Source organism: Urocitellus parryii, chromosome 9, assembly GCF_045843805.1.
Source record: "Urocitellus parryii isolate mUroPar1 chromosome 9, mUroPar1.hap1, whole genome shotgun sequence".
Taxonomy (NCBI): Eukaryota; Metazoa; Chordata; class Mammalia; order Rodentia; family Sciuridae; genus Urocitellus; species Urocitellus parryii.
In genome coordinates, this window is record NC_135539.1 from 140,637,271 (window position 1) to 140,663,679 (window position 26,409).

The following is a 26,409-nucleotide window of genomic DNA, read 5'->3' on the forward strand; positions in this document are numbered from 1 at the left end:
CGATTCTTAGTTGTTTGGTTTACTGCCATGAATCCAAATGTTCTGGATAGAGGTGACAACTGAAAAAAAAATCTCTTTAGTATTTTAGGGATTTTTCTCTGTGATAAAAAATATGTATGTGTGTGTATATATAATAAAATGTATCACTTTAAAAATATTTTTAAATTCTAGACACAATACCTTTATTTATTTATTTATTTTTATGGGGTGCCGAGGATCGAACCCAGTGCCTCACACATGCCAGATGAGTATACTACCACTGGCCACAACCCCAGGCCTTAACCACTTTTAATATATTTTATTTTTGTTCTTTTTAGATGTGTAGGAGTGTATTCTGACATATCGTCCACAGATGTGGAGTGTAACTTAGTCTAATTAGGGTCCCATCCTGTGGTGGCGCGGGATGTGGAGCTCACTGGTGTGTAGTCACATGTGAGCATAAGGAAGTTCACAGGAAAGTGACATTGTATTTTTAGTGACCTTGTAAGTTCACAGAGACACGGTGGGAGTCCGGATTTCCTCTACTCCTGCTCAGCACAGGCACTAAGCAGCGCCAGAGTGCTACACGTGCTCCAAGCCATGGACCCACCGTGACACGTCACTGTCATCCAGAGTCCACAGTCCACATCAGGGTCCACGCTTGCCGTTGTACCTTCCGAGTGCCTGGACAGGTGGGTGGTGGACGGCCCACACCTACCCTTGGGGCATCACACGGAATAGTTTCTCTGCCCTAAAATAGTTTCTCTGCATACTCGCTCTCCCCTGCCCCTGGTGACAGCTGGCCCCGTCACTGTCTCCACTGCTTCACCTTTTCCAGAATGCCAGGCCATTGGAACCATGCAGCCTGTGACTTTCCTGCCAGCTTGCCCTCTGTCACTCAGTCATGTGCATTAGCGTTTCCTCCACGTCTCTCCATGGCTCGACAGCTCGTCTCCTTTCTGTGCCAAGGCACACTGTGCTGTCTGGTCGCACCACTGGTGACTTAACCAAAATGTCCTGGAGTAGGTGAATGGGTATTTTTGGTTCTGGCAATTATGAATGACGCTGCTGTTAACGTTTATGTGCAGGTTTCTGTGTGGATGTAACTGCCAACTCATCTGGATAAATACCCAGGAGAACAACTGCTGTATCACAAGGTAAGGGGACGTTCAGTTTTGTATGAACCTGCAAGTGCTCTAAAAATACAATATTAGTCCCCCAGCTCCTGAGTGGCTGTGCCACCTGTGTTCCCACCGGCCATGAGCAAGAGTTCCCTGCTCCCCATTCTTACCAGCGTTTGGTACTGTATTTTGGATCATCACCATTCTGAAAGGTGAGATTTCAATCACTTTTAAGTGTGGCATGAAGCCATCAGTGGCATTAAGCACACGCACAAGGCATGTAACTGTCATGAATGTTTTCTGTCTAACCACTCGCCTCAAAAAAATGCCCAAACCCTTGATGTGAAGGGTTAGGAAGCAAGATCTTTGGGAGATAGTTAGGTTTAGATAAGAACATGAGGGTAGGGTCCTTATCATGGGATGCTGATCTTGTAAAAACAAAGAATCCCTCTTCCCTTCCCTCCCCCAACCTAACCCCCCAACCACTCTCCACCGTGTGAGAACACAGCAAGAGGACGTCGGTCTGAGCCAGGAACTCACCCAGATGCCCCTCAAGAACTCTGCCACCTGGTGTTGGAACTTCTTCATAGCAGCCTTGGTGGGCTGCGCTGCTGTCACGGAATCCCACAGACTGGGTGTCATGTTTGGATGTGAGGGCCTTCTGGCTGCATGGATCCAGGCCAGAGGGCATGCGTGAGGAGGTTAGAGAGGGCCAAGCTCGCTTTTCTAAAAGTCTGCCCTTGAGACCAAGAACCCCCTCCTCCAATGACATTCATCTACTCATGAGGGCAGAATCCCTGCGACCCCATCACTTCTTTAAGTTCCCTCTTCTCCACATAGTTGCATTGGGATTGCTTCCAACGTGTGGACTTTGGAGGACACATTCAGACCACAGCACAGCCCAAGACAAGATGGAAATCATCACCCCCACCCATCTCAGAACCCTCTCATCATTCCAAACAAAACTCTGAACCTACTGAACACAGACTACCATCCTCTCCCTCCCCCATGTCTGGGGATCTCGACTCTACTTTCCATTCTATGGATCTAACTATTATTAGTACCTCACATAAGTGAGATCATGTTTTTTTCATTTAGCATGACGTTTTAAGGTTCAGCTAGGTTGCACCACATGTCAGGACTAATTCCTTTTAATGACTGAATAATATTCTATCGTATGAATGTTCCACATTTTGTTAATCCATTCTTCTGTGGATGGATGCTTGGGTTGTTTCGACCATTCAACTACTGTAAATAATGTTTATATAAACATAGGTATACACATATCTATTTGAGTCCCTGCTTCCAATTTGTTCGAGTGTATACCAAGAAAAAGAATTTGTGTGTCATATGGCAATTCTGTGTTCTTCTCAAAGTACTGCCCAATGGTTTTGCAGGGCAGTTGGCACATTTGACATTTTCACTAGTAACACACAAGGGTTCCAATTTCTCCACATCCTTGCCACACTTGTTATCTTGCATTGTGCTCTAGTGTATACGATATTCAGATATTCAGTACCATACCCTGTCAAGAACGCAAGGATCAAGAGTGTTTCTGGCTCTTCTCACGACTGCCACGGTTACTGCATTCTTCAAAGTCACTCCCTTCTGCCCTCCCGCTCTCGCTCTCTAGCTGACCTGGAGAGTCTGGCTGGTCATGTGACCCATCCTCTCTCCAGCGTCTTCATCTCTCCTCCTCAGCACCATTATCTCTCCATCGCATCCTCCTAACAAAACCCCAATGGTGGAAGCCTCTTCTCTTGCTGTAACACTCTGGAGCCCGAGCGCCATCTAGAGATGGCTCACATCAGTGCAGCCAATTTTCAAACAAACTAATGGTTTCCATTCCAAACCCATCTGGGTCCAGGGCACCAGATGTCAATTATGGGTGGTTTCTGGCCAGCTTCCTGATTCTCAATGACCATTCCAAACCTTTGCTACTGCTTCTATCTCAGCTTTCCGCCTGCTCTCATCCTCAGCAGAACTTACTGTTTAAAGAAAATTAAAGTCATGTAAGACGCTCTTTCTTAACTTCTGTTCTCTTACCTACAAACCTACTACTGTCTCACTCCAGTCTCATCTCTTCCAGTCACAGGGTACCCGATTTCTGTTTCAAGCCAAGTAACTGACTGGGCTTTTGAGTCCTTGTCCTCTTGGGACCTCCAGGATCGTGCTCCAGACTTTCTCCTTCCTCTTCATCCTGTGAAGATGAAGGACCTTCGTTCTCCCAACTCCTTCCCTCATCTGGAATGTGCTCCGTCTCGGCTTCCCTGCAAGAGCGGAGCTCCCCTTTACCTGATCACACGCTCGCTGCCACTCACCACTGTTCCCTGGGTCTGCCTCACAAAATGTCACAATCTGGGTGGCTTAAATCAGAAAGTTTGTTCTCCCACAGCTCTGCATCTAGAAGCCCAAAATCAAGGTGCCGGCCGGGCCACGCTCTCTGAAGGCTTTCGGGAACAAGCTGCTCCGTGCCGTCCTCTCACCTCCGGGTGGTTGCCAGCAGTTCCTGGTGTCCTGCGGCTGGTGACTGCGGCACTCCCACCCCTGCCTCGCTGTCACCCAGCATTCCCTGTGTGTGTGTGCCCCATCTCCCTGTGTTGTGAGGATACCTGTCAATGCATTCGTTCCCAGCCATATTAACCTGATGTCTCTTCAAAGCCCGTTTCCAAACGAGGCCATATTGTGATGCACCAGGAGGACAGTCATTGGGGAGCACTATTCCCCCCCAGCTCACTCACCTCCACAAACATTCCCTTGCACTCTCTGTAGACGGGGTCCTGCTTTCCCACTGCACAGCACAAGAGTTCACGAAGGTCAGGACGAGCCTCCTAACTCCAAGTCTCACCTGGCTAATGGCCCAGCTGTGTCTGACACGATAACCAATGCTCCTTCGAGAAAGTTCACCCTCTCATTCTTCACGCTGCTGCTCCAGGTTTTCCCTCGACCTGTCCACCCATCCCTCCTCTCACAGGTTCCTCTCCTTCACTTCAATGCCGTTTCTACCCAAGATTCCCTTCTCTGCTCCTTTATTTGTGTGCATTCCTGGGGATCTTTATGCACTTTTAGGTTTGAAAGACAATTGTATATTCATGACTTACCAATCTGCATATCTAGCCTAGATTTCCCTGCAAGTTGCAGACTTGCATCACCATCTGCTTGGATGCACTTCAAGCGCCTCAACTCATCCTCATCCCCAAATAAACCTCCAGTTCTCTCTTTTTAATATCAACAACACAATTGAGTAACCCAGCTAGAAACTGAGGCATGACATGACTCATTTCCACTTGTATATGTGTTTTCCTTTATTTTCTTTTTAATATACTTAACAATATGAAGAAATACATCAGCATACCCTATGACTCATGGTGAAATCAGGTCCCAGGAGCACACCGCAAACACAAGAACCGGGATGGCCAGTGGGTCCCACCTGTTCCCATATCTCCTCCTCTGTTCTCTCCCTCACCTCCCTTCCACGTAGCCAGCCACCAGCCCTAACCTGGTCCACTGTTCCAGCGCTGGTTTATTACACACATCTCCACACGACACATTGTCTATGTTGCCTCTTTTTTTTTTCTTTTTTTGGGGGGTGGTGCTGGCAATTGAACCCAGGGCCTTTTGCATGCAAGGCAAGCTCCACCACCTGAGTTACAACCCAGCCCCATTTGCTTGTTTCTGAGCTTTGTAAAAATGAACTCCTTCTCCTGAGCCTTGCTCTGACGGCTCACATTTCCCTTGTAAGATTCACTTGTGTTGGTGCACGTGGCTACAGCTCACAGGCTTCACTGCTATATAACATTCCACCCTGAGAATTCATTAGAAAACACTTATTTAAAAATATAATCTAAGATATTAAGAGAAACTATGTAGTACCTAGAAACAAACATGAAAAAACAATATATAAGATGGGTTTTTAATTTATCTTGATTTTGCTTTCTAAAAACTTCAACTCCCCTCTGAATCTCCCCCCGGGCTGTGCTGCTCTCCTGAGGCCACTCACCCTGCAGTCACGTCCTGGGTCTTGCTCTGTCCCACCTGTCCTCCCTGCCGCCATCACAGCCATCCTCCAGCATGTGAAGGCGACTGTGCCAACAACCTGGGTGGCTCCTGGGCCCTGGGGTTTGCCTCCCCCACTGCACACCCACCAGACAAACCATGTGCTGCAGGTGCCTCACCTTCAAGTTTGTACCCCAACTCACTTCCAGGACTATCCCTTCCATTTTTCTCCTTCTCCCAAACACAGAGACACAAACACACCCACACAGGCACCACATCCTGAGCTGGCTAACTCTACTCATTAAGATTGGACCTACAGAGCTCAACACAAAACTCTCCATTCCTGCTGCCCGTCACCCTCCCTCAGCCCTGCTCTCCCTCCGCAGACCATCAGAGATGCAGCCAGCTGTGGTTGTTATGTTTGTGGCCATGGGAAGGGGCCTGGGTGGGCGTGTGGAGTTGTAGGAACTCCAATGTTTGACTCTTAGTGTGTCGACTCCCCCTCTGGCCTGTCAGCTCCTGCGGGGCCAACAGGAGCTCACGTTCATCTGACTCCCCTGCCCCTCCCCTGCCCAGCACCTGAGACACAGAATGCACTCAATACGTACTGGGGAAAAAAAAAAAATCACTCCATCATTGTCCTCGGTAACCATGAAAGGTTGCATCTTATCTTGGGAAATCATGTTTTTTGAAACGATCAGACTCGGGTTTATAAATGGACACTCATCACCCCTGGAGGGGCGCAGCTGCACACAGCGTTCGTGCCACTCCGCAGTCCATCAGCCGAGGCATCCGTGCAGGCAGCGCATTTATGGTGGCCACTCTCTGCTGAGATGACAGTCATCCGGTTACACCGATTCACAAGAGAAAGAGAGGTCCGAGCCCCCCATCTGGAACCGCAGGGCTGAGGCTGCTGTCACGCTGTGGTGCCTCCCGTGGAACGGCCTCAGATTCCTATCTTGACTCGCTGAGCAGGTGGTTTTTAAAAAGGGAATATCAATTGAAGCTGCTCTGATAGAACTTCTCTACCTTCAAGACTGTGGTGACATTCGTAAGTAAATATCCCTAATTAAGACAGAACTGCTTAGCGTCAGCCACTGTGATTCACTGATTCTCTGCTGAGGACATATTTTTAGCTTTCCCAGGAAAGCTTGTGTAACAAAGGCTCGTCCCAGTTTCCTCGCTCTGGTCTCCCTACGTGAAATGTCACAAGGCCAACATGCTTCCGTGGGAAGTCACCCCCCCCCCCGGGGGGGTGTTTTCTTGGTGTGGTTTGGCATTCTCTGGGCTCGACACAAAGGACTCATCCTCCCCTTGCGGAATGAGCAGGCATGCTAACGGAGAGGGACCGAGACCAGATGCCAGAGGGCACTGCCCCCAGCCGGAATTGCATGTCACCGTGTGGACTGAGCCTCGAAGCTAATCCAGAGCCCTGGGGCCGACAGCCACTATGTGCTCTTAGTAGGATTTCATTTTCATCTTGACATCAATATACCACGCACCCAGCAAACAAAGAAGGGGGAAGGGAGACCATCTTCTTGCTGCTCCAGGGAGTCCCTGACCCTGTCTGACGGAGTGCCCCCATGGCCCCAGTTTATAACTAACTACAAAGGAGGAATTCCAAACAAGTGGGAAAAGAGAATCAGGATCTACAATTATCTCAACAGGGTGGAAAATCACTCAAATTTAACAAATTCAAGTAAATTTAGCATTTACTATGCTCATAAAAGTACCACCCTTAATAAAACTAGCAAAGGGTCTAGGCAAACTACAAATGAAGAAAAGATCTGGCGGCCACAGTTGACTTCGAGTTTGTTATAAACCAATAAGCAGCTAATTACTGCAAAGTAATGGGATCTGAGACCTCATTAACTGCAGGTTAATGTCAGAATGTGAGGGACGATGTCCCTCTGAGTTGTGTACTGGGGGCAGCCCACACGGCTGGCATGCAGTTTTGGAGGTCAGGCTTCGAGTGTTTTACTGGCAAACCTGGAGCATGTGGAAAAGGACACTGATGACAACAGTGTCATCGTCCACGTCCCACACTTGGCTAAAGCAAAGTAAGAGCCTAACGGGGACGCGATGCTGCTTTATACTAAAGACATTTCCTTCAGGATTAAACTTTCTCTTCATTCCTGACCGTTGGCAATCCCCTAGTTGAAAATGCCTAGTGAGGAAAATGACACAGCAAGGTGCTGTCAACAGAAATACAGACCTGAGCACAGCGCATCCGGGAGCCTCCCTAAGCCTCCTCTATCCAGAGCTCCGATACCTGGCATCATTGAAAGGGCAAGACGTTCTTGCCCAGCTTTCTAAAACCACGGATGAGCATCACAACTGAATGTGTGCATGTGGCATTTAATTACCAAAGGACACCTAACAGCCAAGTTTGTGACCTGTAGATGACAGCAAATACCACATTCAACGAGCCCATGACGTTCGGAGGAAAACAAATCTGCAGGGATGAGACCTAAGCAAGAGGACATAAATATTGATTCCTGTAGATACCTTCATCTAATACAGAATAAGGCCATATTTTATGTGAAAAAAAAATCTAATAATATTTTTAGTTTATATAATAATTGTGCATTATTTCTAGGATACAGAGCCACAGTTTGGTACATGTACAACGTATAATGATCCAGAAAGGGTAATTGGCATTTCCAGCTCCTTAAATCAGTTCTTTGTGTTGAGAAACCTCAAACTCTCCCCTCTAGCTCTTCATAAAATACATAACAAGTTGTTGTGAACTACAGCCACCCTAAGGCGCTGTGTGACATGAGCTCTTATTCCTATCCAACTGGATTTTAGTGCCCATTATCCAACATCCTTCTATCCCCACCCCCATGTGAAAATTTTTGGTTGATTAGAATTTGAATACTTTAAAGCTTTGAAATCCTTTCTCCCCCACCCAAAAAAGTTATTAAGTAGACTCCTAGAATCATCGTCCTCTCTTAGCAAAAGCCATGATATAGTAACTACCTCTCTTAATTGAGATATTAAAACAATGTAAAAGGGAGAGTGTTTTATTCATATGTTGGCACTAAAATCAATGATATTAATAGAGAAATACAAATTACCAGCTTCCTAAGAAAAGAGCAACATTACTTGAAAATTTAAAGATATTACTTTTTCTACTCGTAGAAAGTCCTTTGATTCCTACAGCAGCAAGGAAGCGACTGTGTAAGTTATTTGATGATTCACATTTTAAAATAACTGTTTTAAAAATAGTCAATAAATTCACTACTCCATCCCTTAAAGCTCTACATAAAATCTTCATATCATTCAATTTTCATGGAATATAAGTTTCCGCTAAACTTGCACTCAGTAAAGCTCAAACTGGGCAGGATTTCAAAAGATCTCAAACTCGGCATTCACTGGGGCTGGGGAGGGACCCATCCATTCAAGCAAGCAGTATCTCTACAAATGCTTACCATTTCTCCCAAGCTGTACTTACGTATCTAAAATACAAATAAATATGGATGACCTCTGCCCTCAAGCAGCTCACCAACTTGTGGACAAAATGATCAGCTAATACCTACATACCACGGGATGGCGCAGTGTGACAGGAGTTAGCAGAGAAGTCCGTACCAAGTACCAAGGAGCACCAAGGAGGACACCAAGTGGGAAGACAGAAGGGGGCCTTCAGTCCACAACAGAAGTGCACGGGGGGACAAGGGGACATAAGGAGTTCCAGACAAAAAGACAAACCCGAGACGTGCCACATTCACTGCTGCTAAGATAAAGGGTCAACTGGGTGCATGGTCCAGCAGGGAACAAGTTGGAGGATTCTTTGGGAAAAACCACTGCCTATGGGGTCAAAATGTCAAATCACGGTGCTTTACTTAGTCTTCTGTTACCTAGACTTCAAAGAAGAGAAAACACCAAGTAAGCCAGGTACTGGCGGAAGCTGCCCCATCAACCAACAGTACTGAATCCTTTTACTCAGGTGAGAGTTGGAGCAGATCTGCCTTTTTGGGAACATTATTCAGAGATAGATTTCTTTACAAATAAATTAAATCTTTAGAAAATGGAAATCTGTTTGCCAAATAAAGCACAGTTAGGAACAGAAAAGTAAGTGTACAACAAAGTTTTTACGGTGCGAAGCAACACATGTAACATATTCCCAAGTCGGGCCCTCTTCCTACTGAATAACCATGCAGGATCCAAGTCCTACATTCACCAAGAGGTAGAATAGGAGATTTGCAGTATTTTCCCGCCTTGAGATCAAAACGTGAGTTCTATCAAAGTTATGATATCATGCTGTAAGTAAGAACAGGAGAACAGGGACCACCAAGATGGCTTAGAACTGATCATTCAACCACCAGGTTTCCTTATTTGAACTAAGGACTCAACAAAACAGCAGCCAGTGGTTGACAATATCTTTGGGAGAACTTAAGGTGAGGAAAAAGCTATGTGACTTGTCATGTGTGTTTATGACCTAACATCTTTGGCAAACCCAGACTGTAGACCCCAAAACATCACCAAGTGGGTGACACAGCACGCCCCTCCCTCAGAAGCACTCCATCTCCCCCCAAAACCACTAACATGCTCTCGTCATGCAAATTTCACTTTCTAGAATTCTATATGAAACTAAGCATATCACATGCACTTTTTTGTTTTTAAAACCTGGCTTCTTTCAATCTGCACAATCAATCATTCCTTTTTTATGTTTTTTATCTGTTTTTAATTTTTCTCTTTTTGTAGCACCGAGGATTGAACTCTAGGCCTCATGAATGTTAGACAAACATCCCCTGCCCTGTTTTTATTTTGAGAGAGTCTCAACTTAACTGCCCAGGCTGACGTCAAACTAGTGATTCTCCTGCCTGGACCTCCCAGTGGCTGGGTATTCTAGGTGTGCATGATGGCACCTGCTCATTCTTTATTACCAAGGCGTGTTCCATGGTGTGGATGTTCCACAGTTTGTTGCTCATCCCCCTGTTGATCATTTGGGTTGTTCCCAATTTGGGGCTATTTATGTATAAGGCTTTGTAAGGGCAAATGCATCCATTTCTCGTGGGTAAATACCTGGGAATAGACTGGCTGGGCCAGGTGGTAGTGCCAAGCTATTTTCCAAAATGGTTGTGCCATTGTGCACGTCACAACAACCGTGTCTGAGCCCCAGTTCCTTCGTGTTCTAGCCCAAACTTGTGATCAGCCTTCTTAACCTTATTCCGCCCAGCGGGGGTTCAGTAAGAGCACGCTGTGGTTGCATTTCCCTAAAGCCCACCAATGTCGAATATCTTTTTTTAATATTTTCTAGTTGTAAATGGACACAATATATTTATTCATTTTCACGTGGTGCTGAGGATCAAACCCAGTGCCTCACGCATGCAGGGCAAGCGCTCTACCACTGAGCCACAGCCCCAGTCCCTCGAACATCTTTTATTGTGCTCAGTTGCTATCCTCCCTCATCCCGTACCCCAGCTCCGCTCTCCCCGCAGTACTCCTGGTGCCCTCCCGACCGTAGAGAATATTTCTAACATCCCCATTCATACGTGTAGCTAAAACTAGAAGCTGATACTGGTAGGATGAGATGTCTCCATTTCTGTTACATTAATTAATAATATTTTACCTAAAATATTTAAAATATGCTCCACATTTTCCCATGTTAACAACATTATTTTAACAATGAGGAAGATTTTTATTCCATGATCAGTAAATTTCTGAGGTTTCACTGTAATTCAAAAATATGTATGATTTAGTTTAATAATGTTTATGCTTTTTTGAAAAAAAATCATGATAAGGATATTCTTTTAACATAAAAATCAGACGAGATCAAAGCCAGCCATATCTCCATTTCCTAGCCAATATATCTAAACAATTTACATAATTGAGGAAGTCCCATAACTGCACTTTTTTTTTTCAGAACTCTTGAATATCTGAATACTAGGAAATAGAATCGTTTTCATGATTTAATTAGAGCCTACAGAACTCGACCTTGGGACTTCCTCTATCTGGATGCTGTTCAGCCACGAGAGTCCTTTGCCCAGGCTGCACTAAGGAGTCGGCTCCTTCAGGAAACTGCTGCGTGAGGAAGCGTGTCAGCAGGGGTCCCAGAGGAGCCAGCTATGTGCCACTTGTTTTCCTTGGCAGAGCTTCTTTCCACCGCATCTTATCAGTGAAGAGCTGCCCTTCCTCTCTCCCTCCAAGGTGATCAGATCAACGAGGAGCTCACTCATCTGCAAAAATGTGGAGACTGGCCTCGGTCAGGCCACGGTCTCTCAGATCCCCCTCAATGCTCAAGCACACAGACCTAGACGTCAGAAGCGATGGTTTAACTCTGACACTCAAATGCCAGCATTCTTAACCCAGCTCGTTCTTCAGACATCTCAGTATTAGCTCCTCCTGCTTTCCTTATCCATTATAAATTAGGTTCTTGATGAAAAATTTAGTGAAACTACTCAAATTATCAGATCTTAAGCAATTTACAAAAAAAAAAAAAACTTTCATTTGTGTAATGCATTGATACCTTTCAAAGTGTTTTCAAATTTGTTTTTTTTTCTTCTCTAAATGTTGTATTTGTCTCATTGACTGTCAAACAGATTGAGTTGCTGTCTGTTCAATGCAAGCAGAGTGCTTTAAAGATCAGAAATAATTTATAAAGCACACTGAGCTTATACAAGATGGAATTACCAGAGGCGCTAACCTTGGGCAGAAGCAGAACTCCAGCCCTCTAGGTGGTGTGATTTTAAGAGCATGAAAAAGACTCCCCAAATTAAGAACAAATGAGTGACACCTAGAATCCCCCATTCCAACCGAGAACTCCACTGGTGGAGAGTAAGCTCTGCAGCATGCAAGGCTTCTCCTATGCTTCTGCTAAAATGCAAAGAGCGTTGGGATAGAAACACTTTAAACTGTATCAGTTACTTGTATCCGAGTGTAAAGGAACTTATCAGATGCTTTGGCGAAGGCCTCACCAAGAGGGAGGAACAGGTAGGAGAGGTGCATAGGGAACATGACGCCCTGGGCGCTGGAGAGAGGAGAGAGAGGAAAAGTGGGAACAGAAACAGCAGGCTGGGGTCCGAGGAAACACATCTCATCTGCTTGACTACTTTATTATCAGAGAGACCCTGAACTTCTCCATCAGTAACTAAGGGATGCTGCTGCCGTTAATGTTCCTAAAATTGTGATTGATAAACTTTTGAGAGTGAAGTAAAATAAAATAATTTCAGTATTTGCTGTGAAAGACTCTTTTCCCCCCCTCAGCCTCTTAACGATGAAATTTTAAAACTGTAAACTACGAGTCGTGTTCTTAAAACACATCCGAGTCTTGTCTAATGAGAAACCTTGATGAATACTGCACCTCGCCTTCCTCCACGTGCAGACACAGGAAACTGCGGAGAAAAGCCACCAAGGGACAGCTCCCCACGGTCCTCCTGATGGCCACTCCTCGGGAACCGGAGGTGAGTCTAGAGGCACAAAGGGGAAATCGAGTCTGGATCCACACACGACCCCCTCACAGGGCCCACACCCCCCTGCCCACCGCCATTTGGCCACCAGAGCAACAGGCCTGTTCCTCTCCCTTCCAACAGCTGCCGCTGTGTGGTCATCTCACCCTGCCACCAACTGAAATGGACGTGTGTCAACAGTCCACCAAGCTGCATAGTGCTGGGCGTGATTAACACCACGTTAGCCTCAAGCTCAGAATCACCATCACCCAGACGGTGGCCAGCCACCAGGGACAGTCGGCCCAGCCCAGCGCAGCCCCCAGGCCCCCTCGTTCTTGCGGAGATTCAAAGGCGGGAGCCTCAGGCCTCAGTAACACTCACAATGGCTCTCATCAGGCCCAAAGGCCACCCACTCGCTCTCTGGCTACCAACTAACCCTCGCCTTGGCTATTGGCTAAAGGTATTTAAAGTGATTTAATGTTAAGCCAAAAATTCTAGATCTAAACCACAGATTCATGTGAAGGGTTTGCACCTTGCAACAACTACTCCTGTGAGACGCGCAGCCCTGACGCTGTCGGACAGGGAACACCCGCTCCCATTAGAAGAACTGAGGGCAAGGCACTCACTCCAGGAGTACGCACACCTACAGCCAGAAGATGGAATAGTCAACTCAGGTAGGGGCTCTGCCATCTCTGCCATTGTTCCCAAGAAGACCAATCTTTGAATGATCTCTTCAACAGTCCCAAAACGACAACACAACGATTGATAGTCCTGACCAAGTCCTCCAACCCCATCTTCCACCACCCGGTGACCACCCCTGGACTAGTGAGGTAGAACCTACGGTGGGGCTCTATACTCGACAGCTACAAACCCAGGTCCTCTCTCAACCCAAAGCCTCTGCTCATCATCCACCTTGTATCTCTGTCACCTAAAGATGTCTGGGCTTCACTCCCCTGGGCAGCTCAGAAGGCCCCCCGAGAGCTGGCTAACCTGATGTTTTAAACTTGGAGAAAATGCCTCACACATTTGGCTTTCTGTGGCACTTTGGAAGCATCTACAAACGAATGTATTACCCCCACATACGCAGGGAAAAAAAAAAAAACAGGCAGAGGAGAAGTAACAAATAATTCAAAGTAAACTCTTTACCTGGGAAGAATGATCAAATTATTTTCTTCATCATATCAGCCACAAACCAATGCCCAAAAATGACCCTGGAAACTTTTTCATGAGTGGTGAAAATCACTGTGTTCCTCAATGTTGATCATGAACAGTGATAAAGGTTACTTAACTGAGTATCACCGACACTTCCAACATGACGAATTATCAGAAATGGGACTTACCCTCTCATCCTAAACAACTACAAGACAGGATACACAAAAGAACAATGTATAACGAAATAGAGTAAATAAAGAAATCAAAAAAATTAATAACAATGATAAAGTAATTCAATTAAAAATGGGCAAATGACATGAATAGACATTTCTCAAAAGAAGGAATGCAAGTGGTCAAAAGATATATGAAAAAAAATGCTCAGTATAATTTAGCCATCAGGATAATCACATCAAAATCACAATACTATCTTACTCCAGTAAAAATGGCTATTATTTTAAAAATGCTGATGAGGATTTGGAGAAGAAGGAACTCTTCTTCATTATGGATGGTAATATAAATTAGTACTGCCATTAAAGAGAACAGTAATAACAGAGTATCCGCTCGCATTGAGATTTAAGAGTAACTATATCCAAGGGACTTGAAACTATGAATCTATAACCTGCACTTTACACAGAAAACAATAGCGAACCCGCACTGAAGCAGAAAAGGTCAAAGCTGCAGCTAAGAAGAAATGTTTTGTTTTTGCCATGAGCATACTTCATTAGAGTGAAAAGAAATCAAACATTTAATCCATTGCAAAAGCAGACTGCAATGAAAAACAAATTTTATTAACTTCAGATATTTAAATGTAAAACAAAATGCAGTTTTAAAATTTTTTCAGTGTTGTTATGCAAAATAATAGGGGAAGGCAAAGTGGTAGTACTGGGGATTGAAATGCAGCAAATTACATTTCATGCATGTATGAATACATAAAAATGAACTCCATCATTATGTATAACTATGATGCACTAGTAAAACATTTTTTTAAAAGAAAGAATTTATATTTTGAAATTTATATTTTAAAAATCTCCTGAGCTGGGTGCAGTGGTGCATCAGTGACTCGGGAGGCTGAGAGAGGAGTTCATTCAAATGAGAATAGAACTCAAGAAGTTCAAGGCCAGTCTCAGCAATTTCAAAAGGCCCTCAGCAACTTAGTGAGACCATGTCTCAAAATAAAAAATAAGACTGGGGATGTAGCTCAGTAGTAAAGCACCCTGGGTTAAATCCCCAGTACCAATTTAAAAAAATCTTCTACAAGATAAAAATGAAAATTATATATCGAAAACAATATCTGACTATTTCTAGCATGCAGCAGTCTAGTTTATGAAGCCAGAAAACAAGTTTATTGAACAGAAGTCAGGATTTCAAGTCTAGTCTCCAAATGTCTTTAAAATATCTCATCTGTAAAATGTGGAGCTTTTTCTCCCAACCAAGGATACTGTACCCAAAAAAGCTCAGTTTGAAATTCAAGGGGGAAATGAAAATTTTTCAATGACAAGAATAAACTAAAAGAATCACGGCCACCAAGACTTCACTACAAAGAATACTCAAAGATAAACTGTATGCAGAGAACTAAGAAATCCCAAAGCTCCCAAACAGAGGAAGATAAATAGAAAAAGAATTCACTAAACAAGAATCAAGGTGGTATTAAATTTAGCAAAAACTCAAAATGGCAGGGAACTACAAACACATATCCATCCTAACATTGAGATTTAATGATTTCAATTCTCCAATTAAAAGACATACATTATGGACTGGGGTTGTGCTCAGTAGTAGAGCACTTGCCTAGCACCTGTGAGGACCTGGGTTAATTCTCAGTACTACATAAGAATAAACAAATAAAATAAAAGCACGTTGTCCATCTACAACTAAAAAAAAAAGTGTTTTAAAAGACAGATTAGCAGAATGGGTCAAAAAATAAGATTCACCATTTGCTGTTTACAAGAGACCCATCTTATAGGCAAAGACACCTGCAAGCTGAAGGTAAATGGATGAAAAAAATATTCCACACAAATGACCCTTGCAACATTTTCATGAGTGGTGAAAATGACTCCAAGTGGACTCCAAAAAACAAGCATGAGTAGCTATGTTTCCTATCTGACAAAGCAGATTTCAAGAAAAAATTAATCAGAAGAGACAAAGGATGCTACTACATCCTGATAAAGGAAACAATACAATGATAAAATATAATGAAAGTAAATATTTATGCTCCAAATCTTAGCATACCCAATTATGTTAAAAAAAATACTCCATGACATTAAATCTCAGATAGACCCCAACACAATGATACTAGGTGATTTTAACACACCCTTATCACCAATAGACAGGTCATCAAAACATAAAATCAAGACTACTCCAATCTAAAAATATTAAAAATCAAATGAACCTAATAGATAACTACAGAATATTTCACCCAAACAGCTGCACTTATCTTCTTCTCAGCACTTCATGGAACTTTTTCCAAAATAGACCATATTCTAGGTCACAAAGTAAATCTTAGCAAATACAAAAAAATGATATAATCCCATGTATCCTGTAAGATCATAATGTAATGAAACTAGAATTCAACATCAAGAAAATTAATAGAAACCACATAACCACATAGAGATGAATTATACTCTCAAATGAAGAATGGGTCAAAAGAGAAATGAGAATAGAAGGAGAACAGATACAACTTGTCAAAATCTCTGGGATGGTATGAAATTATTCTAAGGAAAATGTATAGCACTGAGGCCTGCATTAAAATATTAGAGAGATCCCAAATAAATAAGCTTATACTCCACCTCAAGGCCTTTGACAAAAAAAGGACAAACTAACTCCAAAATTAGAAGACAGGAAATGATTAAGATCAGAACTGAAAGTAATAAAACTGAAAATAAAAAAATACCCAGGATCAGTGCAATGGAGTATTTGTTCTTAGGAAAGATAAAAAAAAAAAAAAGACTGAGCTTTTTCTCTAGACTTCACTATTCCCTGACTATTGCAGTAGGAAGCGCCCTCTTCAATCTTGCTTTGGAGCTGTTCCATTTGATACTCAGTGGTCCCGAGGCCCAGCCTGCAGATGGGCCTCACTGGGCAACCGCCCTTCTCTCAGAGGGCAGATTCCACCTTCACACTCCTTCTGAGGTACCTCAGATCTGCTGCCTGAACTCTGTCTCCACATCAGCTTGTTAGTCAACTAGTGCCTCCAAAACAACTTTGTGATTTCTGTTGCTAAATATCTTTCCTTATTAAAATGATCATTTATAGCAATTCTCACCAAGAATCCAAAATACTGAACAATAAACACTAATAAATTACAAGTCATATACAATTTTTTCAAATATAGACACTTGACACCATGCATTTTATGCAACATGAAGGCTGATAAATTCTGATGGATTAATAATGCTTGGCATGGAGGAAAGCAGGAAGCAGCAAGGAAATCTTTCACAAAACAGAATGTTCTGTACTTTGAACCACTGCTCTTAACCAGTTTGCAATTTCTTATTTTAAATGTCTTCCTTTCTTACATTAATGTCATTGAAATAAAGCAGAGTAAACAATATAAGAGCATTTCGAGAAACATTTTAAAATAGAAAAGTTCTCCAGGAGACAAGATCATTCATCTTCAACCATGACCTACGGATTCGTTTTCTAAGTCCTTTTAGTCAGGCACAGTGGCACATGCCTATAATCCCAGTGGTTCAGGAGGCTGAGGCAGAAGGACCCCAAGCTCAAGCCAGCCTCAGCAACTTAGCGAGATCCTGACTCAAAATAAAATATAAAAGGGCTGGGGATTGGCCCAGTGGTTGAACACCCCTGGGTTCAATCCCTAGTACAAAAAAAAAAAAAAAAAAAGTAATTTTTAATGCAGAATGATTTGAGTTCCAAAATCTTTTTTAAAAAACCTTCTCTTTCAGAGGGCATATCAACTTCCAAATTAATCATTTTTTAAAGCAATGATACTTTAATAGGTTGATAAAAATTATTATACCCAGATACATTTCCTTCCTGTTTGACATTTGATTTAACCAGTAAATAGAGCGAGTGTTGAGGAGGAGATTAGTGGGGCACCAGTTAGAGATTAGAAACTGGTTCCCTAGTTGGGGGAAAGCCCAGATTGCAGCACTGGCCAATTTCCATAGTGTAAACACTCCCAGCAAGACCACCTTCCAGCTGCCACCCAGCATCGCTGAACACAAACTGGAGAAAAGAAGCACACAGTCAGACCTCGGGAGCTGGCGTCAGGCAGTTCAGCAGGACATTGGAAGAAGCCACCAAATCGTCTCATGTCTCACAATGACCCTCTGCCTGCTCCCTTGCTCCACGCCCTGCAGACCTCGCCCAACACCTCTACAGGGCTTTGTCCAGCTCTTGTCCTCCCACGCCACATCCGCCACATCCGCAGGAACCCACAAGCCTATCACTTTAATTGTTTTCCTCTGCTAACAAGAGGGGTAGTGATTTTTCTCACCTTCCTCCCAATGCAACATGGTTTCTTGGAATGTCCCTTTGTGTTAAGCACCAAATGTCCTAAAAATGAATCATACAGATTAAGGCTTAGGGCCTCTAATCAGCTGCTTGGTTAAGCAACTAATACAGCAGCAGGTGAAGACAACCAATTAAGCTTTACTTAATGGACATTATGCTGGAAATTGGTCGGTTAATTATGAACTAGTCTACTAACTTCTAGATTTACTATTCCCATGTTTATGCTTCTTGACATTAAAAATATCCTGTAAAAATGTTCATTGTGCTCTGCAAATATAAAAGCAAGCACAAAGACTTGCCTATTTTAAATCTACATTGACAGGATCATACACACACCAGGATCAATCTCCACTCCTGCCACAGTGTGTGTAGCTTTGGACAAATTGCATCACTTTGCTGGATCTCATTTTCCAAAGTGAGAACCACAGTATGTATCTATGAAGGTTCTCATAAGGATTAAATGCTGATAATGCTGATTAATGATCGAAACACAGTCCCTTCTCATCCTTACAGTTTTCCACACAGCACCTGTGCTGGGCCCCGCCCGCCCTCTACGAGGGTTTCCACAGCTGGATGGGAAGACTGCTGACCGGACACCAGGGAGCCAGAGGTTCGGGACGCTCCTCGAGTGCTCTGCAGCCCCATGCTCTGGGCCCAGGACCAGCAGAGCCCCGAGTCCCCCATCCCCTAGGCTCTCACTGCCTGTGGCTGCTTGCTGAACCAAGGCAAGGCTCCCCTGCCTCAGGCAGGGGAAAGAGTCCTTTCTCTCCGTCCAGTGAGACCCACGTTAAGTCTCCAACCCACTATCCCCAATGAGCTCCCTGACCCACACCACCTCCTGACCAGTGCTGTGGGCAGCCCCAGCCGTCCACCACCTCCTCTCCTTCCCCTCACTCGCTGCTCCTCCAGCCCTGCAGCCTCCTAGTCCCACTTCAGAGCTGACCGAAGCATCTCCCACCGTCCCGCCTTCTCCGTCCCTCTTCCTACACGCCCACCAGCCTGCCTGCCGCATGCCCACCTTCCTCATCCCCTAACATGGCTGTGCTGATTTTGCTTCTTTTGTGGTTGCAATTACAGAGGAGCCTCCCCAGTGACTGACGTCTGCCTAGCACCCAGGAAATAGTTCCTTAATAAATACCTGCTGACTCAATCAGTGAAGAGAAAGCTGGATTTTTGGAACTGGCCCCAATTAGGACCTGAAGGCACCAGTGGACCTCATGAGCAGTGGGCATGTGTTACGCTTTAAATATTAGGGTCCCCCAGAAGCTCACGTGAGACAAAAAGAGTTTAGAGGTGAAGTGACTGGACTAGGAGCATCTTGACCTAATCAGTGCATTAATCCTTAGATGCATGAACTGAGAGGGATGGAGGCAGGGAGGGTACGCTGGAGGGGCAGGTCACTGCAGGTGTGCCTTCGGGGTATAGATTTTGGCCCTGGTGAGCAGAGCCACTCGGATTCCTGATTGTTGTGATCTCAGCTGCTCCCCACACCCTTCCACCATGATGACCTGCCTCACCTTGGACCTGGAGCATGGAGCCAGACGTCCAAGGTCAGACCTCTGAGCACCAAATCAAGTTTTCCTCCTCTAATTGTTCCCATCAGGTCTGTTGGTTATAGTGATTTAAAAAGAAAAGAAAGCTGACCAAAAAGCTGCTGCTTCCCAGCTCTGATTAGCCTCATCCATGGAAGCCTACGGTCACACAAGATCACCCCATGAACACTTAGGGCAAAATAAAAAATGGAGCCTGGTTCTCAGCTGGCACCAGCGGAAAAGGGTGCTGCAGCACTGAAGCTCCACTCGGGGTACGTGAAGGGAGCAATTTCTAGTCCATTTTGCATGAACAGAGACACGGAGAGGGTGGTGTGGCGTGGCCCTTGCTGAACAGCAGGGAGCAAGGGGAGAGCATCAGAACCTGGACAGGACACAGGGGTGGGCAGCAGAAGGGGGAGTGAAAGGCCCGTGTTACCCGCAAAGGAGCTCAGGTGTGAGGTTATTTCCCCCTGGTCGATGCGCACAGAAGACCCCAGAGGTAGGGAAGCTTGATATTCTGATCACAGGTCTCTCTTCTCAGCCCTCCAGGATGTGCATGTTAAGTATTGAACTTCAAAATGAAGATCACATGACTATACAACCAACATACCCAAGAGGCTCAATTAAAAATATTTCATCTATAGCCAAATGTAGACTGAGATGGCTGGTTTAAAATCTGAAATCAGAAAAGCATCAGATTTTACATAGATCAGCATTTGGGATTCTGACAGAATTGCATTGAATTCATTAGTCTATTGGGGGAATATTTCCGTCTTAACATTGTTAAGTCTTCCCATAAATGAACAAGGGATATTTTCCCAATTAATTTAGATCTCCTCTAATTTCTTGCATTTCTTTGGTTAAATTTATTCCTAACCAGTGCATTCTTTTTGATGCGGTACAGATGGAATAGTTTTCTTAATTCCATGTTTGGATTGTTCATTGCAAGTGCATAGAAATACAATTGATTTTTATACATTTTCTTGTACCCTGCCATCTTTCTGAAACCATTTATTAATTCTAATAGTATTTTAGTGAATGCCTTCAGATTTTCTATCTACATAATCATACTATCTGCAACAGACACCTCCAGGACGGGGGGAACACACTGACAAGAGCCGAGACGCTTGTTCTGCTCCTGATCTTGGTGGGAAAGCATCCAGCCTCTCACCACTCGGCACCTTCGCTAGCGAGTTGTCACATGGCCCTTTATCAGGTTGAGGACCTTCCCCCTCATTCCAAGTGCACTACAAGTTTTCATCAGGAAGGGCAGGGGGCAGGAGAACCACTCCATTAGTGGCCGCCAGGAAGCAAGGAGGGCTGGGGGCCTACAGGGAAGGAGACCCCTTCCAGGACACACCCCAGTGACCAGCCATGTCCCACCTGCCTACAGTTACCACCCAGTCGGTCCATTGGAACTAGGAGGGGCTGATTAGGCCACAGCTCTCTTAACCCAATCATTTCACCTCTGAATGTTCCTTCATTAACACAGGAGCTTTGGGGGAACACCTCATATCCAAACCCTTAAGTTAATTGACTTTCAGATGTTAAACCAGCCTTGTGTTGATGGGACAAAACAAGGTAGTTCTACAATTCATGTAGAATTTTGAGGGACCCAGAATAGCCAAAACACTCTTGGTTGGGGTGCAGTGTAGGCAGAAGAACTCCTACTTCTCAACTTAGCAAGGGTAATGCGGACAGTGTGGAACAGGCACAGGACAAAGATCAGCTGAACAGAATTCAGAGTCCAGATGCATACCCAAGTAGCTATGGTCAACAGATTTTTGACAAGGGTGCTGAGATTATGCAATGTAAAAAAGAGTATCTTTTCAATAAATTTTGCTGTGTGTCCCTAAGCAGAAGATGAAGTGGACCATTACCTCACAGTGAATTAAAAATGAACATCAGGAGGGAGGTGAGGAACGAGGAAGGACAGGGGCTGAAATGGAGCAAATTACATTCCACGCACACCCAGCCATGTCAAAGTGAACCCCACTAATATATCTAACTACAATGCAACAATGTAACAGTTTAAAAAAAAATCACTCAAAATGGATCAAAGGCCTAAATGTAAAAGCAAAATCATAAAACTCTTAGAAGAAAACAGGACCTTGATTTTGGCAAAGGATTCGATTCTTAGATATCACATCAAAAGCATGAGCAATGAATTTAAAAAAGACGATAATTGGAATTCACCAAAATGAAAAACTTTGTGCTTCAAAGGACACTATCACGTGAAACAACAGTCCCCTGAAATAGGAGGGGGCTGAGGCAGGAAGACAGCTTGAGCCCAGAAGTTCAAGGTCAGCCCAAACAACAAAGCAAGGTCCAGTCTCGAAAAGCAAAACAACAAACAAAATCTATACGTAAATAGGACTTTCCCTTTAATGTCACCAGAGGAATAAGAGCAACGAGGAAGGGAGCATTCTGGAGAGAAAGGCAGGCAGCTGCCCACAGCAGAGTGGTCCCAAGAATATTTCCATTGTCCAACCCAGCAATGAAGGTGGCAGGTGCCAAGGCATCCCCTGTGGGTGCAGCCAACAACCCCGCTCATTACCTGCTTTGGAAGTGACCAGCTGCAGCACCAGAGGTCGTCTTGTTACAATGCCCGACCCTCGAGGAAGAAAGTCCCTAAAGAAGTAAGAAAAAAAAACATATTAAGGCATTCAGGAATTCTGATCACCTGTACACTGATAAGTTCCACATTAATTCTTCCAATTCCCAACCTTTCAATGTGTCAATCACCTAAAGAAGGGAGGGAGGAGGGGAGGGAAGGGGGAAATAGTGGGAAGTGATATTGGCCAAATTATATTGTTATATTGTGTGCGTGTATGAGTATATAACAGGAAATCCCACCATATGTACAGCCCTAAGATACTGATTAAAAATATGGAAAAAAGAAGCATTTTAAAAGTTAAAGAGGGGAAAGGTCTTATATTAATATAAGAATATAAGGAATATTAATCTATTACCATAATGACCTCACTGGAAAGTGTCATTCATACTTTGAACCTGAAATTAATCAAAGCTTGCATTAAATTTTAGTGTGTTAGCAATTCACTTTCATTTTCAGAGAATTAGCATTAATAAGAACATTTGAAGCTAAAATTATTCCTTAAACTCATTTTGATGATTAAAAAGAAATCAGGACTCTCTCTGGCTTGAAAATCAATGTTAGCATCATTGAATTCTGGCCATGACTAAGAAGGTAGAATAGACTGTCTTCTAAATATCCTTAAATTTTTCTACAATAAAAGGACATACAAATTGTGGAATCAAATGAAGGCAAATATTGTTTCTACAGAAGTAAAAACACCAGAAAAAATATTGCAACTTGAGTTTTGTTTCTTCTCATTCATTCCTGATAAATAGGAGTTCATGACAAATGAACATCATGTTGAAAATGGCATGTTAAAATACCCTAAACCTATAAAATAGCAGCAAACAAAGCATCATGCAAAATCATATCAACAGTGCCACAGAAATAATTACTGATTCTACAACATCCGTGAATCATATGTATATGTGTTTGTATACATACACACACAGAGACATATACCCACACACACACACCCTTAATAGTATTTCAACACACATACAATGCCTCACAACTTTTAGGACGACCATCACAGAATTCCATTCAAAATACACTTTTGATTCCATATGTCTTGCAAAGTGGTTCCCAGCCTGCAGGATGGTGCTGCAACCCAGACACCAGGACCCATTCTGAACATGCTGATGCATGATATTCTGCAGAAGATGTGTCATCTGGCCTCCTAACAAGCTCCAGGGGGTTGAGAGCCAAGGGTGTCAGGCAGAGTGACCACCATCCAGGGCATGCTCTGAAGGGAGAGCTACAGAGAGCACCAAGCGAATCCCCCCTGGCCAATACGTTAGTGAATATGTTGGGAGAGGAAGGAGTACTGCACAGCCTCAAAACGAAGTTCTTGACTTCCTCAACTCCATGGGCCAGGGTTCATTTAGAATGTCACCGTATGGGAATAGAACAAAATTTGTTTGCGCTCCAAAAAAACCAAAAATGCCACCTGAAATAAACAATATGATTTATTCATAATTTTTTAAAAAAAAAATCACCGAGAGACTGAGCAATGCTAGGGAGACACTGTGGGAATGGCTGGAGCTTAAAATGCAAAGGAAAGACGAGGCAGGTCCACAGAACAGTGGGCCACACTGGCGCTCAGGTGGGAGAGACCAATGTGCCCCTTGTGATGTTTAGAACACACATAACTGAGCCCTCCTTCTTTCAATATTCTCCAGGGAGTACACTAAGATAATGCAAGTTTGGATGGTTTCAATAACCATTTATAATTGGATCCCAAGGAACAGGGCATCTACTCTGGCCTCTAGCCAGAAGGAAGAGGCTAACTGGAAAAATAAGATGAAGGAAGGAAACACACATCTGCAGGGTAAAGAGTGGAGGGCCTCGATTTGAGCTGTGAGGGCCAGGAATGAGGTTTTAGAACTTAGAGAGGCCAAAGAGAAACGTGCAGGTCTTAGGTGCCCGAGTGACGCCGTTCAACAGAACCATAAAATGTTTTCTGAGGAGATGGAGAGAAAGAAAAAGAAAGAGGAGGAGGTGGCAGCAGCGAGGAAAAAGGAGATTTAGACCCTTTCAACCTTTACTCTGGGACTCTTTCAACTCAGCCCTGTTAACTACACTAAAGCAAAACAGAACACATCTGTCATTTTACTTATCAAATAATTACCCTGTATTTGGATGAAAAGCAAACCCACAAATCCAGTCAATAGTTTTCCCTATTTTTTTTTTAATTAAGCAAGCAGAACTTTGCATTGAGAGTAATGAATGGTCCTAGGCACCCACCCCTGCTCCTGCCAACTCACCTCCAGGCTGCGGTGGGGGGCTCTCCAGTCCTGCTCCTAACACATACACTTTCACCAGAAATAAAAGATCGGGTGACCAAACCTTGCCATGTGAAAGTCTCTGCTCCTTCATGGGAGTCTCAAAAATGCAATGAAGCACAGAGAGGAATCTCTCCCCAACACAGAGTGAGCAGCTAGTTGGGCATCCTGAATGTACATCTCGTTATATCGACCCAGCAAAATAAAACCCCCTGCCCGGCACACTCCTGCTGTGAGCTAAGGTCATGATGAACCCTCATGGGGGAGAGGGAGACCCTTGCTTTGAACCCCTGACTGGGCAAAACCCTCCCTGAACCTCAGGGTTTTTACTACTAAACTCCACGATCCTAACGATAGTTCCAGTTGTGTGGCTCAAATGAAGCCCAACATCTGACCGCATTTTAAAACCCAAGGGCCACAGAACAAGGGGTTAATGTTCTCTGATGGTTGGCGTGACACGGCCACAGAGTGCTTCTCCCAACACTGAAGAATTCTCTTGCCTAAAAACCCTTGAATTGCCAGGCAAGGTAGATTCATGTTTTGCGAATGGAGTTTGGATGTGAGGAGCCACCAACTCCACCTGAACCTCCTTCTGGGTGTTGACCAGCCACCATGCTTTGGAGAACTCAGTTCCTCACGGCTGCCCCCACCCACACTGAGCCAAGGCACTGGCACAAGCAATCTGAGTGGTCCATTAGTTGTGCAATCGGTGCTTGGTTTCCTCCAGAAAGCTGAATGGCTTATCCACATGTTAGTTTAGGGAAAATGATGATCATACCTTTAGTGTTACTTTAGACTGTACCTTTTCTTTAAGTTTGTGGCCTAATTCATATGCACACAACGAGAGCCACAGAGCCCCGTTTGAACCATGCACATGAGAGCCACTTTCCTGAGTCATCTGGAGACTGGACCGCGTCGAGCTGGCTCCAGGCCTGTCAGGGCCTCATGGTGGCAGGTCCGCACAGGGCAGAGGGAGCACCTCCCTGTCTGTGCCACCAAGAGCTGCAACTGAAATGCCCTCGTCTCTGAACCCACCAAATGAAGGTCAAGCCTGCCGTCCTAACATCTGTGCTTCAGACAGTAAGCTCGTGTCCCCTCATGACTGCCGGACTCCTGGACAAAAGGCAGAGAGCAATTCTCACACTAGGGTCTGAGAACAGTCTCGGTAACATTTCTTCTCGGCTCTTCCAGAAACTTTGTTACGAAGAGAGATTGTTTTGCTCCACTAGGAAATGACCGAACTCTGGAAGCCAGGAAAGGGTGAACACACTGGCTGTGTCGACAAAGCCAAGAGGAACCTGCCCCTCTCGCAGCCAATCCAGTAACTTGGGAGACGACGGCTTTCTTCACTCTAAATGTAAGTGGTCATGGTGCAGTGAAAAGCCAAGAACCGCCTGCAACGAAGATGGGAGCCCAGCGCTGCTCTTCCAGAAGCGGATTCGAGTGACTGACTCATCACAGGAGAAGGAGCGCGGGCTGGGCAGAGAATGCCAGCAGGTGACTGTCAACCAGGACAGGTGCCGCGGATAAGCACCCCAGAGGAGCAGTGGACAGAGCAAGGAGCTTCTGTCCGGGTGACCTGCCAGCAGGCACTGTAGAGAAGGAACCCGAGGTGGGAGGCACTGGACAGAGAATCTGCAGCAGAGGACGATAAGGAAATGCAGATATGGAGGACAGTCAGAAAGACCGGGGAGGAAAGGGAGCTGGCAGGCCCTGAAGCCCTCGCTTGGCGCTGATGTCCCCCTGTGAGATCTGAAAGGCACTCAGGAGGGTTAAGTGATGAGGTCTGCATTTTAGAAAACTTACTGGGGGCTAAATAGAGAACAGGAAAAGGGGAAGACTTAAACCAGTCACTAACCCATCAGGTTGCTCAGGAAGAAGAAA

General features: G+C 44.4%; 1 protein-coding gene across 1 annotated transcript in view; it reads right to left on the minus strand.

Annotated features, from left to right (window-relative positions):
• Dnm3 (dynamin 3) overlaps positions 1-26,409 on the minus strand; it is a 431,668-nt gene that overhangs the window by 343,089 nt on the left and 62,170 nt on the right. Inside the window, exon 2 of the mRNA XM_026388451.2 lies at positions 22,202-22,275. Coding sequence (XP_026244236.1) covers positions 22,202-22,275 — 74 coding nt within the window. The remainder of the gene's footprint in view (positions 1-22,201; positions 22,276-26,409) is intronic.